The 22644-nt window shown below is 48.6% G+C and overlaps 2 protein-coding genes across 3 annotated transcripts in view; one reads left to right on the forward strand and one right to left on the reverse strand.

Moving 5' to 3' along the window:
- The window catches only part of CDON (cell adhesion associated, oncogene regulated), a 95853-nt gene extending 77650 nt beyond the window's left edge, over positions 1-18203 (reverse strand). For both annotated transcript variants that reach the window (XM_038380689.2, XM_043500946.1), the window contains exon 1: positions 18037-18203. The gene's annotated coding sequence lies outside the window, so the exon portion shown is untranslated. The remainder of the gene's footprint in view (positions 1-18036) is intronic.
- On the forward strand, positions 16311-18549 carry LOC119846573 (wiskott-Aldrich syndrome protein homolog 1-like). Its single transcript, XM_038380402.1, has 2 exons — positions 16311-16362; positions 17960-18549. The coding sequence occupies exons 1-2, from the start codon at positions 16311-16313 to the stop codon at positions 18547-18549; spliced, it is 642 nt and encodes a 213-aa protein (XP_038236330.1).
- The last annotated feature ends 4095 nt before the right edge of the window (positions 18550-22644 follow it).

Consider the following 22644-nt stretch of genomic DNA (forward strand, 5'->3'; position numbering starts at 1 on the left):
GAGAAGAATGAGGGGGGATTTGATAGCTGCTTTCAACTACCTGAAAGGGGGTTTCAAAGAGGATGGCTCTAGACTGTTCTCAATGGTAGCAGATGACAGAACGAGGAGTAATGGTCTCAAGTTGCAATGGGGGAGGTTTAGATTGGATATTAGGAAAAACTTTTTCACTAAGAGGGTGGTGAAACACTGGAATGCGTTACCTAGGGAGGTGGTAGAATCTCCTTCCTTAGAGGTTTTTAAGGTCAGGCTTGACAAAGCCCTGGCTAGGATGATTTAACTGGGACTTGGTCCTGCTTTGAGCAGGGGGTTGGACTAGATGACCTTCTGGGGTCCCTTCCAACCCTGATATTCTATGATTCTATGATTCTATGATCTCACGTGCCTGTCTGTTAACATAACCTTAATAATTCTCCATTCTTGCTTTTGTACCTATAATGCTGGCCCTAGGCTTGGGGCAGACTTGCCTGCCACCCCTTCTCTTAATCACTCCTTCAAATATTTTTTCTAGGAATGCGTTTGTTTCCTCATCAGTAATCCCCTCTCCTTCCCATTCTTGGGCTACTGACCAGACCCTTACATTGGCACCTCTTTGAAGCTGGGGTCATATCAGTCTGTAAAACATCATACATTATGATGATGTATTTAATAATACATAGTCTCCCAAGTGCCCCAAACTATTGCAATTTCGAGGTGAACTTAGTTTAATTTCATGCTAGTAACACACAAAGTTCTCAACTGACAAGAAGATCCAGACAAGAGCAATAATACTTATTTTCACAGCTCAGCTAGATGCTCCAAAGTAGCTAACACACACAAACAACTATGCAGACTAAATACACACACTTTATGGCAAACTTTTCAAACCTACCTATAAGTATAGTGTTTTCAATGCAAAGTACCTATTTAACACACCAAGATGGTTCACACTTGTTTATACCTTGATAGATCACTTACCTGGACTAATGAAGTAAGGAAAAAGATTGGAATGATCGGTTTGCTGTAAGCATCAGGAACAATATTAAGAATAGACCCTCAGACAATGGAACTATGCTAATTTATATTAGCTGAGGATCTGGCTCCACCAGTTTCACTTCCTGCACTTGGAAGCCATCTACCTCAAGTTTGAATTTAATGAAAAAAATACAGCCCACTGTGGCTGAACCCACTACAAAAGAGCTATTAAAGAAAGAAACTCAGTTAATTTGCAACAACTTCAGAAAGTAATCCCACACTTCCACTGGCATCCTCCAACAACCCCTGCAGTTCTGTAAAATGTAGGCAAAAGGTCTTTTAAACCAGTTTATCATCAAATCTGATTCATTCTGTTGCAACTTGTAGTGATCCATTCTACCTGTGATCCCTTAAAGGGAAGTACAACTAGTCTATTAAATCTATACCTGCAGCCAGAATTTACAGCAACCCAATCTATTGCTGTCTTACATCATGGGCAATTAGGAACATGTAAACTCACGGCTGCAGGGTATGGGAGGCTCCCTTGAACCAGAGAGCAAAGCTTGTGTGCTGTAGTCTATATAGAATTTCAGTTTACATACAATAGCAGTGGATTCCACAAGTTGACTAAATGCTATATCAAAAAAGGAACATCTGATCAGTTTTGACTACTCCCTTCATAATTCTGAACACGTCAATCAACTCTCCTTAGTGGGCTAAACAATCTTCCCTTTTTTAAATTTCTTGGCACATGCACTGAGTCTTGGTATGCCTTTAACATTTTCAACCTAATTCTAGATGAGACAACCAAAACTGAACACAGTGTTCCAGATGGAGCCATACCTTTGTACAAAAGCATAAGTTCTCTTTGTAATGCATTAACTAGAAAATTATTAAAGATGAACACTTAGAAAACTAAAATTAAATCCCAAAGGTAGTTAAGATAGCATGTAGTTAGAGATTTTGTTGGGCTCTTTCTGGTCCTAGAAAACTTAATAGCACTAGTCACCGAAAGTGCCATCTTCCATTGTCTGCCCTCTCAGACTATCACCTGGTCACAGCAGTCCATACGCTGGTCTCCTTGCTCATCTATTGTAATCTGTAAGGCCAATATGTTGTCCTTCAAATCCATCCTCAAGATCTACTTTTGCTGTAATATTGACAAGAAGTCAGCTAACCAATGATAGCCAGGAGGAGTGGCAGTTGGGAACAGCCGATTTTATTTACTGACTTTTATAATGTTCCAATGATTATCATCAAGCTGCACAACAGCTAACTGTTATTTTCTTCTCATTACTCTCATTCTTCCCCATCCCTCCTGTGCCTGGTTTCAAAATCAGATTCTAAGCATTTTGGGGAAGGGACTATTTCCTTGTACAACACCTAATTCAATGGGCCCCAATCCTGACTGTGACTCACTATACTAGGGCCTAGATAAGAGTCATAAGGAAATTAAAGGTAATTCATAACAGCCATCCAGCCAAGAGTGCAGAACTGATCCATAAAGCCCTCAGTAGAATAGATCCACTATCTCTCAGACTAAATTTCCTTGCATGAGTCACATGAGCCATGAAACTTGTCATGACCAACAAAACAAGTTCAAACACAACCACAACATGACCAAGCTACCTGATTGAAAAGTGCACCTCTTTTATCCAATACAGACATGGACAATGTTTAACAGAGTCCAGGTATAGAACTTGAGGGAACCAAAACAAGAACAGCAGGCCCATGGGGCAAAAAGACCCTTTCCCAAAGCAGACTGGGATAAATCTCATCTGCACCATCTTCAGGTTGCACTACAAACTTACTTATTTGCCACTGCGTTGCCCGAAGTACCAGAGCAGAAGAAAATTTAGTAACATACTAAAGGCAGAATGAAATCAAGAGCAAGGTATATTAACTGTCCCTCCAAACACTTCACTGTTTCTATGATTTATACACAGGTCTTATCCTACAATGCTATGTGCTTTAGAAATGCTTACATAAACCACTGAAATGTGTTAAAAGAGTCCTCAGTTGAATGTTACATTTTGTTGCAACAGAGCTCTTTAAATATTGTCAGATCACCACAAAATAGGGTAAAGGGTTCAAAGACCCTTCACATCATTTAAGCTCCACTTAATCATTTAATACAGGGCTCAAGTGGCACAGAGGGCCTTACACAGGCCCTCTACTGGGGGTGAATTCCATCCTACATGCATATCAATCAGCTACTGTGAATAACAAGATTAAGTAGCATCACTATTCTGGTCTGTGTTTAAACTTGCCAATCAAAGACAGTGAATGTTCACTTTTGTTAGTGTTTATTTTCACTTTTAAAGAAAGCTTACAGACAAGGTTCAGTCAGTCACACAGAGGTGCCTGACCTGATATTGGTGTTGTCCACCCTAATCGAACACTTCCCCAAACCCAGATAAGCAACATTTGCCTTCTGCCATATATACATCTCTAGAGTAAAAACAAACTCTAGAGTAAAAATACCTCTGCCCGGGAGAAGAACTCTGCCCGTTATAGTTTTCTGCAACCCATCTTGTTGAGTAGTAGGGGCCCTAAATTGTACATTTACACATTAGTTCCCTATCTCAGACTTTGTAAGCAAAGTATAAACCTGAAAACTTTCAAAACTTCAGCTAAACTTATTTTGCTTATTAGAGTTGTTTCCATAGCAATTTTAGGATTTTGTACTATTGAGTATGCTTTTAATATAAACAATGACAAATTAGTTTTAGTTTAGAATTTCAAATGCAGATACATTGTTTATGTTTATTAAATAATTTCATTTCACACTATTTCCTTCTGACACACGCAGTTTAAACTGTAATGATAAATGTACAAGATAGGATACAAGGTAACTTCAAAGAACAGAAAATAAATCCAAAATTTGTTCGCTTTTTTTAAAAATACAAATCAGATGTCCTGAATTTAGAAAGTTAATATTAAAACCTTCCAGTACTTGCAAAATTCATTGATTCAGCTCCTTCAATCCAAGTCTGTCTTTATAACAGTGATACTCAGACTGTGGCTTGGGAGCCAAAAGTGGCTCTTTAATGTGTCTCCTGCAGCTCTTTGAAGCAAGATATTAAAACAGTGTGATTTAATTATTAACCAGTCTAAGTTATTAACCAATCAGGATGCTTTTACTATATTATTAACCAATTGCAGAATACTTGGTCAATTATTTTGCTTTGAGAAGAGAGAGAGAGAGAATGAATTCACACTACTGTGGCTCTTTTGGGTAATGTTGGTCCCTAATTTGCTCCTGAACCACTGAGGTCTGAATATCACTGGTTTATAATGCTAAAGAAGTTCAAGACACTTAACTCTGGGCACTAGACACAGCCGAGTCAAGTAAACGCTACCATCAGATGGTCCAAAAAATCCTCTTATTAATTTTGAATGCATAGCAAATAGAAAGCACAACACAATGTTAGCCTCAGACCGCATCACTTTGTAAATCCAAATTTAGAAAGATTTAATTAAGCATAAAACTGCAATATATATATAGGGAGTTTTAGAGTTTCACTCCATTCATTACCAGACTCCTTATACATCATTACAAAGATTTAAAAGTATACATTCCTATTTTATTCTGTAACACAGATTAGTGACAAGAACAGAAAACATCTTTTGTTCCAAGAAAGTTTTGGTTGTTGTTGTTTCTCTCTCTTAGCTTGCATTTTATTAGAAGTACTTGTGGCACCTTAGAGACTAACAAATTTATTTGAGCATAAGCTTTCGTGAGCTACAGCTCACTTCATCGGATGCATGAAGTGAGCTGTAGCTCACAAAAGCTTATGCTCAAATAAATTTGTTAGTCTAAGGTGCCACAAGTACTCCTTTTCTTTTTGCGAATACAGACTAACACGGCTGCTACTCTGAAACCTGACATTTTATTAGAGGCAACTCAGACCTAATCAAGCTGTGATACACTATAATTTTAGAACTTTTTGGCACCAAATATCTAAAAAGTGTTATAATGATATTTTGAAGACGTTATTGAGAAACAGGTTCCCTGAAGCTACAGCAATAGTAAAAATAGTCATATAGCAGTAATAACCTCTAACAAACCTTATGAGAAGTTGGGCTTATATTTTACCTTGTAAACATACAGCAGTATTATCCTATGCAAAATGAAAGAGTATTGGAAGCCTCTGAGACGTGCATCTTCAGGAGAGGGAAAAAAAGCAATTTATCTTAGTTTGGCTACAATGGTGTGATTAGGTAACTAAACTTAATCTGCAGTGCTGTGTACTATTTAAAAAAAAAAAGTTCCATAAACACACAATTGAGGGATTACACACATTTGACAGGACCAAAATACTATATACAGTGTTGTTATAGCCAGGCTGGTCCCAGAACATTAAAAAGAGACAAGATGAGAGAGGCAATATCTTTGGTCTAATTTCTGTTGGTGAGAGAGAAGCTTCTGATCTTACACAGAGTTCTTTGTCAGGCCTGAAGAAAGCTCAAAAGCTTCTCTCCCTCACCAACAGAAGATGGTCCAATCAAAGATATTACCTCACCTCCTTTGTCCCTATAGGACCAAAATATGACCTTCTGACCCAGAAACGAGCACTGTGTGTTTAAAAGGTCTCAAATTTGTCACTTGAGGGAAGGAGGGTAATATCCCCCAAAACAAAACTTGTAATTAACCCTTAACATTCTAGCTGCTCACTTGAGTGGCTCAATTAAAAACGCAGATTCTTATGAGCCTCGAGAAATTCAAACTGACAAAACCCCCTGCTCTTCAAGGGGGGTTGAGAAGTCAGAAATCTTTTGTGTGTTCTTGCCAGCTAGCATATCACAACAAAGTTGGGGTATTTCTACACAGCAATTAGACACTCATGGCTGGCTCATGCCAGTTGACTTGGGTTCCCGCTAAGGGGCTGTTTAACTGTGGTGCAGACTTTCATGATTGGGGACCCTCTCACCTGACTGGGTCCTAGAGCCCAGCTCCAGCCCAAGCATCTATGCCGCAATTAAATAGCCCCTTTGCCCAAGCCTCTTGGCATGGGCCACCTATGGGTTTTTAACTGAAGTGTAGACACGCTTAGTGTGTTGAGTAGACTGGGCACACAGCTGAGGGCCTAGGATTGTAAAATGCTGCAGTCCTTGTTTGGAGAGTCAAGAGTCCCCATTCTTGTTGCACTGAGGGATGTCACAAAAAACCACGCTGCTTTAAGAGTGCCCCAAACAGTTAACTTCAGTATATGACAGTAAAATTAGCTATATTAATTCCATTTTTAGAACTGTGCAACTAACTCCCCAAACTGAATATATCCTACTCTGCATCGTATTGATGAAGAACACTACATGTGCTGTGATGACAAAGAAACAGTCAATGTGTGGGAGGGATCTAAGTATTAGAGGGCTGGATGGACAGATCCGGCCTACTTGGTATCCAAATCACTATTCTAGTCCATCCGCAATCCAGTGATAAAAACCATTTTCCTAATCTAATATGTCCTACAGACCCACCCCACCTTTAAAAATCTCCCACTGTCTTGTCTCCTTCTTCTCAGCACAAAGTTTACTCTTCTCAAGCTCACTTTCAAGGTTCTACATAAAACTTTTCCTGCCAATGTATAGTACCATGTCTCTTGTTGCATTGCCTCCCCATTGCAGCAAAAATATCAGCCTGGATGCAACTGATTATATTGCAGTAAAACCTATAGGCCCTATATCCATTGTGCTAAATATTGTATCGACACAACCAAAAGATGGTTATGTCCCGAAGAGAGCTTGCAACCTAAATGTAAGATATGAAATAGGTGGATACCAGAGACCACGGCGGAGAAGCAGAAGGTAACAATATTACAACTGGAGCGATAAATAGCAGTGACACACAGCACACCAGCTGCACAACCATTTGTAAAGATTTGTATAAGTGTCATGGCAAAGATGACTAAGAAGGAATCCGAAGGAGAAAAATTAGCTTTGTAGATTTGTGTGGGGACCTGCTTCTACGTAAAAGGGAAGGAATAAAATAAACCATGAAGGAGTCTCCTGGAAAATCTGATACATGAGAAATAAAATCTTGTATTGTTGAATGCCAACGTTACTGGAAATCTGACCATACCACTTCTCCCACAACTTGCTACATCTGGAATGCCCTTCCAGTTCCAGTCCACCTAGACCAGTGGTTCTCAAAGCCAGTCCGCTGCTTGTTCAGGGAAAGCCCCCGACAGGCCAGACCGGTTTATCTGCCGATTCAGCCGATCGCAGCTCCCACTGGCTGCGGTTCGCAGCTCCAGGCCAATGGGGGCTGCGGGAAGCGGCCAGTGGGAGCCGCGATCGGCCAAACCTGCAGACACGGCAGGTAAACAAACCGGTCCGGCCCGTCAGGGGCCTTCCCTGAACAAGCAGCAGACTGGCTTTGAGGATCACTGACCTAGACAGTTCCCTCTCTTCATTCAAACCCCTCCTTCTGTGATGCCCATAAGCGTTAATTTCTAAATTACTTTTAATTGAACCATCAAGATGTGCATAAGCCATAAATGAAGTCACATGATCTTATAGCTATATCTCTTGCTATATCTCATCCACACCCAGTCTAACTACACTCCTTGAACCATGTCTAAAATAAGACCTTAAGCTCTTATGTGCTTGGACCACTTTCCTATTTCTACTTTAAAATGCCCAATACACTTGTAAATGCTATAAAAATAAATTAGCATATATGCAAAGAAAAAAAAAACAAATATCCATTCTGCTAGAAATGACTAACTTCAAGATCAGATGCAAATGCATATAAGATCTGAAGTCTAAGATTGTTTTAAGAAAGTGCCTTATTCCATTACAGCATCATTCTATAGTCACAGCAGAACTTTGGTAATAACGTAGCTTGCTCATGTCAACACCATTTCTGGTGCGGCAGCAGATAATATTCTAGTCAAGTAATGACTCTGTTCAATTATAGCATCACATGGATAATGCCACTGTTTTCTTTCCCTGGCAGCCCTGTGATCTTTATGTGGGGACATGCTAATAAGAGAGCCAGTAGGAGGGCATTACCAGAAACAATAAACTGCATATTCTTAAAGCATATTAAAAATTCACTTGTTTAGCTATAACTTACCACAAAGATATAAAAGCAGAGTAGATTGTAGGGTCTCCCTATTGAACCCAAACCTTTTCAAAATTGAAGAAACTTCTGGTTACCCTCTGGATCTATCTGGAACCAAAGTAGCATAGCATATAAACATGAGCCCTGTTCCTTCTCTCTTACAACTTCTCTGGCTCTATACAGATGAAATACTGCAAACTTTTCCCACTGCCAACCCTAGCACGGAGTATCAGAGAAGTGAGTTTCTGGAGGTTTTTTTTTTTTTTTTTTTTTTTTTTTTTTTTAATACTTATGTATATTCATTTCTCAGTCTCTTATACCCACTTGCCTTTGGTAAACAGTTCATTGACAGAAATGGATTAGCTTGCCCTTTGAAGAGATCTCCAGCAAGTTGAATGTCTGAGGGTCCTAATGTAGAACTCCACTCTGTTTTCACCCCCTGACTTTGCCTGTTCCATCAACTCTTAATAAACAAGAGGAGGTAAAAAAAACATTACTACCACTTCTCTTAATTCCAACAGCTTTAAATTTGGAAAATCCAGGATCACTCATGTCAGAAGAGTGAGAATGGAAGACTTAGGAATCAAAAGGAGGAGAATGAAGTTTGTTCTTAAGTTTCTTTGGCAGGATGCCATGACTCTCTGCACCTTGTTGACTGGTGGATTATTACTCCCAAGAGATATCTGTCCTCTGAGGGAGTGGGGTCTGCTGGTCAGAGACTTCAGGAAGGATCTTTCTTTTCAGTGTAAGGGATTCCCTAAACTTGGGCTGCCTGTACCTCATTGTCCCTCTTTTGTTTTATTGGGTGAAGTTGTGCAAGGAGAGCTGCTGGTAACATCCTTTCAGCCCAGATGTGCATATGGTCAAACAGACTGCGATCTGGATTAAAGACTATGTGCATAAATTTGTGACATAGGATGACTAAACCCATCGACCAACTTCTAGAAGCCTCCCAGTTACTCTGTGCAGCACATTACAATTACAGGAATGGGTCCTTAATTTGGGATTTACTCCTTCTTAAACTGGGACTGAGGAGCTGGAGGCCCTGTCTGAGACTTGTCTGCCAAGATCTCCTATCGAGAGAGCCAGCAAAGGCTCTACTTGTCTGGGCTAATTCAGGAGGATGCAAATGGCCTTTGATGAATAACTCCTGCAGTTGCCACGCCATTTGGAAAGCTTTGGCTAGGGCTGCATTCAGCCTGCCTACAGGCAGCTGGATGCCATGTTTTCACTTTTCAAGAGAGACAGACTGCTGCTCACCTCTCCTTTGTTGACTGATGGACCAGGGTAAGGGTGCACACTTGAACAGACGTTTTATTCTCTACTATGGAACCCAGCCATTAGTAATGGGACAAGCATAGTTCCCCCTCTGCTGGTTATAGCATAGGAACATGTTTTCCTCCTAGGCTCCTTGGGCATTAGGTCCATAACAACAAAATGGGGTCTAACCATGCATGATGGGGAGCCCACTGCAGAAAACCTGCCTTGTCTCAAATGAGATTTTTTTGGAATGCACCCTCCAATAATTTAGACAGATCAATGGAAAGGCCTTTTTCCATTTTTATTTTTAAATTAAGTCCTGTGCTCTTCAGAACCAGTTTCTGTAGCTCCTTGCTGACTTGGAGGCAGACAGAACTGATGGGCTCTTCAGTGGGAAATGCTGAGCTTGCATCTGGGACCAACAAATGTGTCTTGCAGCAGTGCAGGCCAGAAAACCACTGTAAGAACCAGTGGACTTCCCTGAAAGAATATACACATTTGTGTGTGTGTGTGTGTGTGTGTGTGTATAAAAATAAATCATATTCAGAAACTCATCATTTAGAAATGTCAGTGCCTGTTTTGATTCATTGCTCTCCATACTGGCCATTTAAAGTAGTTTTCCAGTAAAATGAATGGAACATTGGAGAGCATAAAAGCAGCAAGTGCTGATATGACTTTGAATATATCTACAGACTAACAACTACTAGCTGTCTTTAGAGGATCTAAAAATATAGTTGAGCAATGAGAGAAGAGATTTTAACAATTCATTTTCAATTAGTTTAACCAGGATCACATGACTTTTCCTGAACTCATGGACTTTACTTGCATCAGCTGTTACCTTAGGAGAGGACAGTCCTATTCACTGAGTATACTAATTCACTACACTTCCCAATTAGCTGTTTTCCTGTGCTTTTAGATGCTACCATTAAAAAACGGACTGCTAAAACCATATTACAGGTCAGAAAATATTCAAAAGAAAATTCAGAAACTCTCAAGTGACTGTTCCAGTCATTTCATGGGTCTTAGTAGAACAAATGATCTTATTAGACAATGGAGTTCTAGTCTAATAGTTAGAGCTATCTAGACAGAGCATAGTTTAAGAGCCAGACTATGTGAGTTCTACTCCAAGTCCTGCTACTGTTGCTGCATTAATGCAGATGAATCACATTCTTTTATTTCCCTGCCTTTTTCCTTGTCTGCGAAATGGAGATCATAATGTGTAGGGGTGTTTTGATGCTTAACAGCTAAAATCTTTGGATGAGGACATTACTTGAACTTGTATTCCAATTATGTCTTGTTGTAAAACAAACCTTGAGATAATGGCAAACGGTTTAGGCCCAAGATGAGACCTTTACAATCATTTTCATTCCAGAAAATCCAGTGGTGTTTTGTTTGTTTGTTTTTTAATAACCAGACCTAGACAAAAATGTATAAAGAAATATAAACCAGCAGCCACTGTTTCTATAGCATCCTACATCAGACTTCATTCAGCACTGTGCAGAGCTTGACAGCTGGCCAGCAGAGGGAGTACACAGCAGCTATTACACTGTTCCCAGAACTGCATGTTAAGCATCAAAACTGCTGGTACACAAACAAAGTAGTAAACAAAATTGAGACATCTTAGCTTCTACAAGAAACATAAAAGGAGAAATGGCAAAAAAAAAAGGCAATGTCTGCAAAATGAGAACAAAAATATGAGAAAGCAAGTTTTATTTTCCTGCTTTCCAGCGGGAACTCCAAACAAAAGTAAGAACTGCAAACTATTAGTTACTTTTCAGCATCTGTAAGATGTTAAAAAACTGAGTTCTGCTGTTGTCCCCCCACTAACATGGGAAATTCCAGCATCAGCATTTCAATATGATGTACCTGGTTCAGCAACAATGCACAGCGTGTATTTTGCCTCTAGTGCCGGCATATTTAATAGTAAATAAGTGGTTAAATATGTGCTTATAAAAATTCAGATCATATGGTAATCCAAATATCTAAAACGGTATTTATCTTAGCTAGACCTACAGTTTCTTATTTTCTGAGACTGTTCCCCTTTTGAAAACCCATTTCAATTTTACTCTACCACTTCTTATTTTTATTCCTCTGCTATTTAAGCTAATGAGCCCTATCTTGGTATTGCCACTTCCAACTCCAGTTTTAAATTACTAAACAAACATTAATGACACAAACTTCTGTTAGTTATGTCACTTCTCAATTTTAAGGGGGTTGGGGGGATTACTGAAATGCTATGGACTCAACCAGATGGCAATTTCCCCTCCCATGTGGCAAAGCAGACTTCTAGTGATGTGGAAGTTTGTGGGTGTGTTGTGTCTTGAACCTGTCCAGGTGATAACTACAGCTAATTCTTATAACTAAAAACCCACTAAAACTGGAGTTTAAGTCATTAGATTACCAAAGAGTACATATGCAGTCAAATTGTAGCACAGTTTTAGCTTGGTACAACAAAAACAGACTTTTTACAGTTATGACATGTACTATTAAGTTTAGCAACCTGGAGTAAATTCATGCCATGAAATGTTTAAATAATGATATTCAAGATCTGAACATCTTTAGAATACTACAGCAATGTGAAGAAAAGGATTGTTGCCATCAGCAACTAAGTTGTCTAATACAAAAGCACACCCTCTTCCTCAAGACTTTTCTCTTTTTTTAATAGACAGCATGGCACCACTTTGTTGTTCAGTTTACTTCACACAAAATGACTCTGTCAAACTGTCAGCTAAGCTCTCCAAAGTGCAACTTTATTTTAAGAGGTATAGATGTCACAGAATGACCTATTTTGTTCAAGATCATGAAATGAAAACATCTGTCAATAAACCACCAAATGTGGAAAAAAAAAGAGTGCATCTAGCTACCAGGTAATACTAATTACAGATGGCTTTAAAGTGAATAAAATCTTTACATATAATGCATCCGATGAAGTGAGCTGTAGCTCACGAAAGCTTATGCTCTAATAAATTTGTTAGTCTCTAAGGTGCCACAAGTACTCCTTTTCTTTTTGCGAATACAGACTAACACGGCTGCTACTCTGAAACCTTTACATATAATAGTGAGTTTTGCGGTCTTTAACCTGTATACATATCAGAATTGTGCATTTACAAAATTAGACACCTAGTCAAAATTCTAACCAAACTGACATCTTAATGCATACTCTTGTACAACTAGTTTCTAGGAACTTCATTATGTAAAATGAAAAGGAGTACTCGTGGCACCTTAGAGACTAACAAATTTATTTGAGCATAAGCTTTCGAACAAAAATCATAAGATGCATCCGATTAAGTGAGGTGTAGCTCATGAAAGCTTATGCTCAAATAAATGTGTTAGTCTCCAAGGTGCCACAAGTACTCCTTTTCTTTTTGCGAATACAGAACAACACAGCTGCTACTCTGAAACCTGTCATTATGTAAAATGTAATAAAGTAGCTATATTATTCCTGGCACACAACAATTCAAGTAGGAAACTGAAATACAAGGTGTCCTACATGTGGTCAGATTTATTAACTTCCCAATCCTTTCAAGTTAAGACAATGTAACAGAATATGAAAAAAAGTATTTTAAGTTATGTTAATAATTTTTTTTGTTAAGTTAAAACAACACTTTACAAATTTCTTTAGTGATAATGTAAATGTACTTAGTGAGATAATTACAGGAAGCACTGTAAGTTTGCACTTAAATTCAGATTTCTACTTTTAATCAAAATGACAAGAAAATAAACTCTCAAATATACTAAAACATCCTGTATTAGCTCAAGGCTGGCTGAAATTTCTTCCATTAAGTCATCAGCCATATAATCTCACACACAAGAAAACTAAAACCACCAATTAACTAACATTAATTTCAAATTCAAGACCAGTTACTAAGATTTTATTTTAATAAAAATACACATAATTGCTTCAAGAAAATCTTAAAAATAATACAAGTTATTTGAAATCTCAAGTCGTTTCAAAATATTCAGAAGAGGGTTCTTTAAGAATTATACTTTTTTGCTCCAGACTAACTTCAGAGAAAGTAACATATTAGGCAAAAATAATACTGAGGTATCGATTTTAAAGTTTTAAGACAATAAAGAGGATATTAAAAGTGAGTTCAGGTTCTTCTAGCATTATAATTTTATATCTACAATGACCTGGGACAAAATAAATATATATATACAGAGATATATATATATATATATATATATATATATATATATATATATATATATATTTATTTATTTATTTATTTTTAATAAATATATATATATATATATATAATTATTTTAATTGTTTTCTTTTAACTTGTCATCACAGAAGTCAATCATACAGATTTACTTTCTTTGGAAGACTGTAATAAAACCCCAAATCATTAACAATTAGAGTCAAGGCAAAACAGCTGACATACTGTAAATTATTTGTAGAAACTCACCAGGCTTGCAAATGTGTTTTTATATTTGTTTTCCTCCAATTTGTGTCTACAGTTTGAGAACTAAAGAGTCAGACAGGTTCAATAAATTGTGTGGACGAGTTCATCTCAGTGCCCAATACACACCACAGTTCCACTTTAAATATAAGAAGTCTTGGCTAATAGTATGCCTTTGGGTTGGGCTTTTCTCTTACAAGATAAGCTGTTAAGTCATGCCTTGATTTTAGATCTGCCAACATATGAATTCTTCTAATGCAGCCTCCTCCACCCACCATCAACACTGCTATACTACGCCCTCTCTCCCCCCACTACCACCAAAAAAAAGGCACTGCAGGGCAGAAATTCCTCAGGTGCTCGCTAATGGAATTCCCAGGGTCTCTGAGCCGCTTCGAGGATCAAGAGATCTCATAGCCCCTGCTGGGGTAAGGAGCAACGAGTCTGTTCCATTTAATCAAATACAGAATGAATTTTCAGCCCTATTCACTAGGCTGTCTCCAGGGCTCCAAAAAGGCACCAGGGAGCTAGAATCACACTAATGTGGCTCTTTCAGGCAAATATAATTAGTTTGATTTTAAAAAGCTACATTAATAATATCACCTCAGTACTATTATTCAGATCATGCCAGTGATACTGTAGGAAATGAAAAAAAAATAATGGAAAGTGGTTTATTTTCCTGTAAGCTAAGATTTTGAAAGTGACATTCCATATTATTCCATATGGCAGGATTCCTTACTATTAACCAAAAACGTAAAGCTATCTCCTTTACTCAGTGCACTTTAATACAAGTTAGCATTTATATTCAAACAGGTACCAACTCATCTCCTTATTTTAGAATAAATGCCACAAAAAGGGCCATTCAATATTATAATTTTATGTCTTTTACATTCTCCAGGCATTACATTATCAGAATTACAAAATAACTTTCTCCTTTAATTGTAATTTTGTTTACGTCCCAAAGTACAATGTCTGTAACAAGACAGAAAGATACAAAAAAAAAAAAAATCCCTGCCTCAAAGAGATTCCAATAAAGAGACTGATGATAGGATGCACTGGGGGAATTTAGAGAAAATTAAAAAATATATCCCAGTTTATTCCTATTATAGTCAATATAGTAAATAACTTTGGTAAATAGTAATATATATCAATATAGTAAATAACTTTCCCCTCAAAGTTCTGTTTAAAAACAAACAAATGGAATCCACAAATATATATTCATTTTTCAGTTTATATATACAGTTTGAGGGAAAACATTTCTAGTGAATAAGATTTTTTCCCCCATTTACACTTTAAGATAAAATAAAGAGCCCAGACTACCTAACTTAATATGAGTGAAGAAAGTCATGAAAATGTTTTGTCAAACTGCAAACAAACCATGTCTGATGAGACAAAAGAAGAACAATTAAATTAGGTTTACCTTTCACTTTTAGTGACAAGAGCCCCCACTCCAGTACACAAATCTCATTCAACTCTGCCTTGCTGACCTGCATAAAGCAGTCCATCTAAACAACATCAATTTAATTAGCTCACTTCAAAGTCAAGCCACCTGCAACAGCAGGCAAGGACTGATGCAAACCTACACAGGCTGGATCAATGAGGTCCAACTCTATGATCCTTTGTACTTTTTTGATCGTGAAGCTTGAGATGTGCTCAAGCATTTCATACCAAAGATAAAACATTTGAACAACCCAAGAAGGGTTTTATTAGACAAAAATGAGTTGTATGTGAATCGTTACCTCTCATAAATAATGATCTTGGGAATCTATGCTTTGCTCATGAAATTATATCTTCCTCTCAAGACTATCAATTAACCAAGATTCTGAATGCAGTTAAACAACATTAAAGAACAACGAAGTACATTTCAGATGTTAAATAGTCAAAACACTGGCTGAATTCAACTTCAAGGAAGTGTAAAGGTTTCCCCATTTGACAGTGTTTCCCTGCTTTTCCAAGCTGCTCATTTGTGCACTGTACAATTTCAACACGTGCTTAACAGATAGTGGCAGTCTGTGCTGCTCCTCGACAGTAAGAATGACTAACTGCTACTCAGCTAGAAAACAAACAGCTAATTTAAAATTTCCAAACAAACAAATTCTGATCTTTCATCCTGTCCCAAATGAAGATAACCTCCCAACATCTGCTGCTATAAATAGTCTTAAGAAAAACAAGATGCAACTTACAATTTAATGTTTAAAAGGAGCTGTATTGAATGTTAATTTGACAATCTGAAGTTGACAGCTGTCTCTCTCAATCACATTTACCAACCACATGCCAGGCACTGCCTTTAGTTCTGCTGAATATACGGTTTTGTCTACAAGGTATCTGAGTATTATTATTGTACTTAGCAGCAGAAAGACTGAAGGCCAGGTAGTCTGCTGCCCTTGATTTTCTCAGGGAACGTTTGCAGGATTAAGCTATCAACATCAAATTTTAAAGAGGCAGTGTCAGAGTTGCTTCCAGAGTAGCCCTCTCCTTTCATACTTAATCCAGGCAACTCAGGAAGGCAATCACTCCTATGTCTCCTCCTAGGCTTCAACTGGAGGATGAGGTGTTGTTTATCAAAAACAAGCCCACAATAGTCCCAAGGTGGAGCAGCTGGTATCTGGTGATCTCTGTCTCCAGAAATGACCCTTCCTCACAACCCCCCACCTGCCTATATTGCCAGGAAATTCTATGGTACTTATGGGGTGGGAAGTCACACCAAGGTCTGTTAGCATCACAGGAAGGTAAATAGCCCAGTATAACACCCTTCAATGCTAACACCAGCCAGGAGAAAAGGAGTACTTGTGGCACCTTAGAGACTAACAAATTTATTAGAGCATAAGCTTTCGTGAGCTACAGCTCACTTCATCGGATGCAAATTTGTTAGTCTCTAAGGTGCCACAAGTACTCCTTTTCTTTTTGCGAATACAGACTAACACGGCTGCTACTCTGAAACACCAGCCAGGGACAGCTTAGCACCTTTCCTGGAGCCTACAGAGGGGGATCAAACTGGCTGGCCCTACCTAATGCATCACAGCCCTATGCACGGTCCCTGGAGGCGACTGCCACGGAGTCCTGGCTGGGGACCTGGCTCCACAGCACCCAGGGGTTGCCCCCTGCTGCCACTCACTCACTTAGTCGGGAGCATTGGAGAAGGCGAGAGCTTAGCTCTGCCATCCACCCCCCAACCCCGATCCTTCCACCTGGCACCCAGCACCCCCCAACCCCGATCCTTCCACCTGGCACCCAGCACCCCCCAACCCCGATCCTTCCACCTGGCACCCAGCACCCCCCAACTCCGATCCTTCCACCTGGCACCCAGCACCCCCCAACTCCGATCCTTCCACCTGGCACCCAGCACCCCCCAACCCCGATCCTTCCACCTGGCACCCAGCACCCCCCAACCCCGATCCTTCCACCTGGCACCCAGCACCCCCCAACCCCGATCCTTCCACCTGGCACCCAGCACCCCCCAACTCCGATCCTTCCACCTGGCACCCAGCACCCCCCAACCCCGATCCTTCCACCTGGCACCCAGCACCCCCCAACTCCGATCCTTCCACCTGGCACCCAGCACCCCCCAACTCCGATCCTTCCACCTGGCACCCAGCACCCCCCAACCCCGATCCTTCCACCTGGCACCCAGCACCCCCCAACCCCGATCCTTCCACCTGGCACCCAGCACCCCCCAACCCCGATCCTTCCACCTGGCACCCAGCACCCCCAACCCCGATCCTTCCACCTGGCACCCAGCACCCCCCAACCCCGATCCTTCCACCTGGCACCCAGCACCCCCCAACCCCGATCCTTCCACCTGGCACCCAGCACCCCCCAACCCCGATCCTTCCACCTGGCACCCAGCACCCCCCAACTCCGATCCTTCCACCTGGCACCCAGCACCCCCCAACCCCGATCCTTCCACCTGGCACCCAGCACCCCCAACTCCGATCCTTCCACCTGGCACCCATCACCCCCCAACCCCGATCCTTCCACCTGGCACCCAGCACCCCCCAACCCCGATCCTTCCACCTGGCACCCAGCACCCCAGATCCCCTGAACCAGAACCCAACACCCCCTGCCTAGCAGCCGGCATCCCTGACCCCGCTCCCGCCGCCTGACACCCAGCACCCCCGCTTAACACCCAGCACCCCCCACCTAGTACCCAGCCCTCCCGATTCCCCCCCCCCCGCCGGACCCCGCTCCCCCCGCCCGGCACGCAGCACCCCCGGCCACCCCCCACCTGGCACCCAGCACCCCTGATTCTCCCGCTCCCCCGTCCCCGTCCCGCCAGGTAACCTGCCCTGCCCCGACCCGACCCGCGCTGCCCCGCGGCCAGGCCGGCCGGCGCCCCGCAGCCCCGCCCGGTACCTCTCAGCAGCCGGGCTGGCCGTGCCCAGCGAGCCCCCGCTGCCGCTCGGCAGCCGCCCCCAGGACATTCCAGAGCGCGCGGGCGATCCGGACCGGCCCCTCCATCCAACACCGCCCGCCCCGGCCGCCGCCTCGCGCACACTGACCGCCCTCGGCGGCGGGGCCCCGGGCGGCCCCTCCTCCGGGCGCGCGCGGACCCCGCCCCCACCGCCCAGCGCCGGAGGGCGCGCGCAGGCCACGCCCCTCCCTCCCTCCGCCCGTTCTCAGCCAACGGCCGCTCGGCCCCGCCCGCTCCGCTCGGAACGTACCACCGCTGCGGATGGGGGTGGGGAGCCGGTGGCCAAGCGCGCGCGCCTCCCCTCACACCCCGCCCTGGCGCTGGGCCGGCACGCGCGGGAGACCCCGCCCGGGGGGTCGCGGGGCTGCCGGACCTTGGGGGGCGGAGAAGCGTCCGGTTGGCGGCCCCACGGCCCTGCCCGGGAGCGCTGCCTCCAGCCCGGCCGCCCCGCGTAGCACCGCGCGGGCTCCCCAGAGCGGCGCCCCCCCGCCCGCAGCCTGCCCCGCACAGCCCCCCCACAGGACCCCCCCGCAGCCTGCCTGGCACAGCCCCCCCGCTGCCCCGCACAGGACCCCCCTGCCCCCCCGCAGCCTGCCTGGCACAGCCCCCCCACAGGACCCCCCCGCAGCCTGCCCCGCACAGCCCCCCCACAGGACCCCCCCGCAGCCTGCCTGGCACAGCCCCCCCCGCCCTGCACAGGACCCCCCTGCCCCGCCCGCAGCCTGCCCCGCACAGCCCCCCCACAGGACCCCCCCGCAGCCTGCCTGGCACAGCCCCCCCGCTGCCCCGCACAGGACCCCCCCTGCCCCCCCGCAGCCTGCTTGGCACAGCCCCCCCACAGGACCCCCCCGCAGCCTGCTTGGCACAGCCCCCCCCACAGGACCCCCCCGCAGCCTGCCTGGCATAGCCCCCCGCTGCCCCGCACAGGACCCCCCTGCCCCCCCGCAGCCTGCTTGGCACAGCCCCCCCACAGGACCCCCCGCAGCCTGCTTGGCACAGCCCCCCCCACAGGACCCCCCCGCAGCCTGCCTGGCATAGCCCCCCCGCTGCCCCGCACAGGACCCCCCTGCCCCCGCCGTAGCCTGCCTGGCACAGCCCCCCCACAGGACCCCCCCGCAGCCTGCCTGCACAGCCCCCCGCTGCCCCGCACAGGACCCCCCCTGCCCCCCCGCCTGCCTGGCACAGCCCCCCCACAGGACCCCCCCGCAGCCTGCCTTCACAGCCCCCCGCTGCCCCGCACAGGACCCCCTGCCCCCCGCAGCCTGCCTGCACAGCCCCCCCACAGGACCCCCCCGCAGCCTGCCTGGCACAGCCCCCCCACAGGACCCCCCCGCAGCCTGCTTGGCACAGCCCCCCCACAGGACCCCCCCGCAGCCTGCCCCGCACAGCCCCCCGCTGCCCCGCACAGGACCCCCCTGCCCCCGCCGCAGCCTGCCTGGCACAGCCCCCCCACAGGACCCCCCCGCAGCCTGCTTGGCACAGCCCCCCCACAGGACCCCCCCGCAGCCTGCCCCGCACAGCCCCCCCCCTGCCCTGCACAGGACCCCCCTGCCCCCCCCGCAGCCTGCCTGGCACAGCCCCCCCACAGGACCCCCCCGCAGCCTGCCTGGCACAGCCCCCCCCTGCCCTGCACAGGACCCCCCTGCCCCCCCGCAGCCTGCCTGGCACAGCCCCCCCACTGCCCAGCACAGGACCCCCCTGCCCCCCCGCAGCCTGCCTGGCACAGCCCCCCCACAGGACCCCCCCGCAGCCTGCCTGGCACAGCCCCCCCCTGCCCTGCACAGGACCCCCCTGCCCCCCCGCAGCCTGCCTGGCACAGCCCCCCCACCGGACCCCCCCGCAGCCTGCCTGGCACAGCCCCCCCCTGCCCTGCACAGGACCCCCCCGCAGCCTGCCCCGCACAGCCCCCCCACAGGACCCCCCCGCAGCCTGCCTGGCATAGCCCCCCCACAGGACCCCCCCGCAGCCTGCCCCGCACAGCCCCCCCACAGGACCCCCCCCGCAGCCTGCCTGGCACAGCCCCCCCACAGGACCCCCCCGCAGCCTGCCCCGCACAGCCCCCCCACAGGACCCCCCCGCAGCCTGCCTGGCACAGCCCCCCCCTGCCCTGCACAGGACCCCCCTGCCCCCCCCGCAGCTTGCCTGGCACAGCCCCCCCCACAGGACCCCCCCGCAGCCTGCCTGGCACAGCCCCCCCCACTGCCCAGCACAGGACCCCCCTGCCCCCGCCGTAGCCTGCCTGGCACAGCCCCCCCCACAGGACCCCCCCGCAGCCTGCTTGGCACAGCCCCCCCACAGGACCCCCCCGCAGCCTGCTTGGCACAGCCCCCCCGCTGCCCCGCACAGGACCCCCCTGCCCCCGCCGTAGCCTGCCTGGCACAGCCCCCCCCACAGGACCCCCCCGCAGCCTGCCGGGCACAGCCCCCCCGCTGCCCCGCACCGGACCCCCCTGAGCCCCCCGCAGCCTGCCTGGCACAGCCCCCCCCTGCCCTGCACAGGACCCCCCTGCCCCCGCCGTAGCCTGCCTGGCACAGCCCCCCCCACAGGACCCCCCCGCAGCCTGCTTGGCACAGCCCCCCCACAGGACCCCCCCGCAGCCTGCCTGGCACAGCCCCCCCCACAGGACCCCCCCGCAGCCTGCTTGGCACAGCCCCCCCCACAGGACCCCCCCCGCAGCCTGCCTGGCATAGCCCCCCCGCTGCCCCGCACAGGACCCCCCTGCCCCCGCCGTAGCCTGCCTGGCACAGCCCCCCCCCAAGACCCCCCCCGCAGCCTGCCTGGCACAGCCCCCCCGCTGCCCCGCACCGGACCCCCCTGAGCCCCCCGCAGCCTGCCTGGCACAGCCCCCCCCCTGCCCTGCACAGGACCCCCCTGCCCCCCCCCGCAGCCTGCCTGGCACAGCCCCCCCCTGCCCTGCACAGGACCCCCCTGCCCCCCCCGCAGCCTGCCTGGCACAGCCCCCCCACAGGACCCCCCCGCAGCCTGCCCCGCACAGCCCCCCCACAGGACCCCCCCGCAGCCTGCCTGGCACAGCCCCCCCACTGCCCAGCACAGGACCCCCCTGCCCCCGCCGTAGCCTGCCTGGCACAGCCCCCCCCCACAGGACCCCCCCGCAGCCTGCTTGGCACAGCCCCCCCCACAGGACCCCCCCGCAGCCTGCCTGGCATAGCCCCCCCGCTGCCCCGCACAGGACCCCCCTGCCCCCCCCGCAGCCTGCCTGGCACAGCCCCCCCCACAGGACCCCCCCCGCAGCCTGCCTGGCACAGCCCCCCCGCTGCACCGCACAGGACCCCCCTGCCCCCCCCGCAGCCTGCCTGGCACAGCCCCCCCACAGGACCCCCCCCGCAGCCTGCCTGGCACAGCCCCCCCACTGCCCAGCACAGGACCCCCCTGCCCCCGCCGTAGCCTGCCTGGCACAGCCCCCCCCACAGGACCCCCCCGCAGCCTGCTTGGCACAGCCCCCCCCACAGGACCCCCCCGCAGCCTGCCTGGCATAGCCCCCCCGCTGCCCCGCACAGGACCCCCCTGCCCCCGCCGTAGCCTGCCTGGCACAGCCCCCCCCACAGGACCCCCCCCGCAGCCTGCCTGGCACAGCCCCCCCCGCTGCCCCGCACCGGACCCCCCTGAGCCCCCCGCAGCCTGCCTGGCACAGCCCCCCCCTGCCCTGCACAGGACCCCCCTGCCCCCCCCGCAGCCTGCCTGGCACAGCCCCCCCCTGCCCTGCACAGGACCCCCCTGCCCCCCCCGCAGCCTGCCTGGCACAGCCCCCCCACAGGACCCCCCGCAGCCTGCCCCGCACAGCCCCCCCACAGGACCCCCACAGCCCCCCCGCAGCCTGCCTGGCACAGCCCCCCCGCTGCCCCGCACAGGACCCCCCTGCCCCCCCCGCAGCCTGCCTGGCACAGCCCCCCCCACAGGACCCCCCCGCAGCCTGCCTGGCACAGCCCCCCCACGGCCCAGCACAGGACCCCCCCTGCCCCCGCCGTAGCCTGCCTGGCACAGCCCCCCCCCACAGGACCCCCCCGCAGCCTGCTTGGCACAGCCCCCCCCACAGGACCCCCCCGCAGCCTGCCTGGCATAGCCCCCCCGCTGCCCCGCACAGGACCCCCCTGCCCCCGCCGTAGCCTGCCTGGCACAGCCCCCCCCACAGGACCCCCCCCGCAGCCTGCCTGGCACAGCCCCCCCCGCTGCCCCGCACCGGACCCCCCTGAGCCCCCCGCAGCCTGCCTGGCACAGCCCCCCCCTGCCCTGCACAGGACCCCCCTGCCCCCCCCCGCAGCCTGCCTGGCACAGCCCCCCCCTGCCCTGCACAGGACCCCCCTGCGCCCCCCGCAGCCTGCCTGGCACAGCCCCACCACAGGACCCCCCCGCAGCCTGCCCCGCACAGCCCCCCCACAGGACCCCCCCGCAGCCTGCCTGGCACAGCCCCCCCGCTGCCCCGCACAGGACCCCCCTGCCCCCCCCGCAGCCTGCCTGGCACAGCCCCCCCCACAGGACCCCCCCGCAGCCTGCCTGGCACAGCCCCCCCACTGCCCAGCACAGGACCCCCC

The sequence above is a fragment of the Dermochelys coriacea genome, chromosome 22, assembly GCF_009764565.3.
Source record: "Dermochelys coriacea isolate rDerCor1 chromosome 22, rDerCor1.pri.v4, whole genome shotgun sequence".
In the NCBI taxonomy this organism is placed as follows: Eukaryota; Metazoa; Chordata; order Testudines; family Dermochelyidae; genus Dermochelys; species Dermochelys coriacea.

Coding starts and splice junctions, on each gene's coding strand:
- LOC119846573 (XM_038380402.1), top strand. CDS start 16,311: ATGACCCTTCCTCACAACCCCCCACCTGCCTATATTGCCAGGAAATTC. Junction 16,363..17,959: donor TATTGCCAGGAAATTCTATG/GTACTTATGGGG, acceptor CCGTCCCGCCAG/GTAACCTGCCCTGCCCCGAC.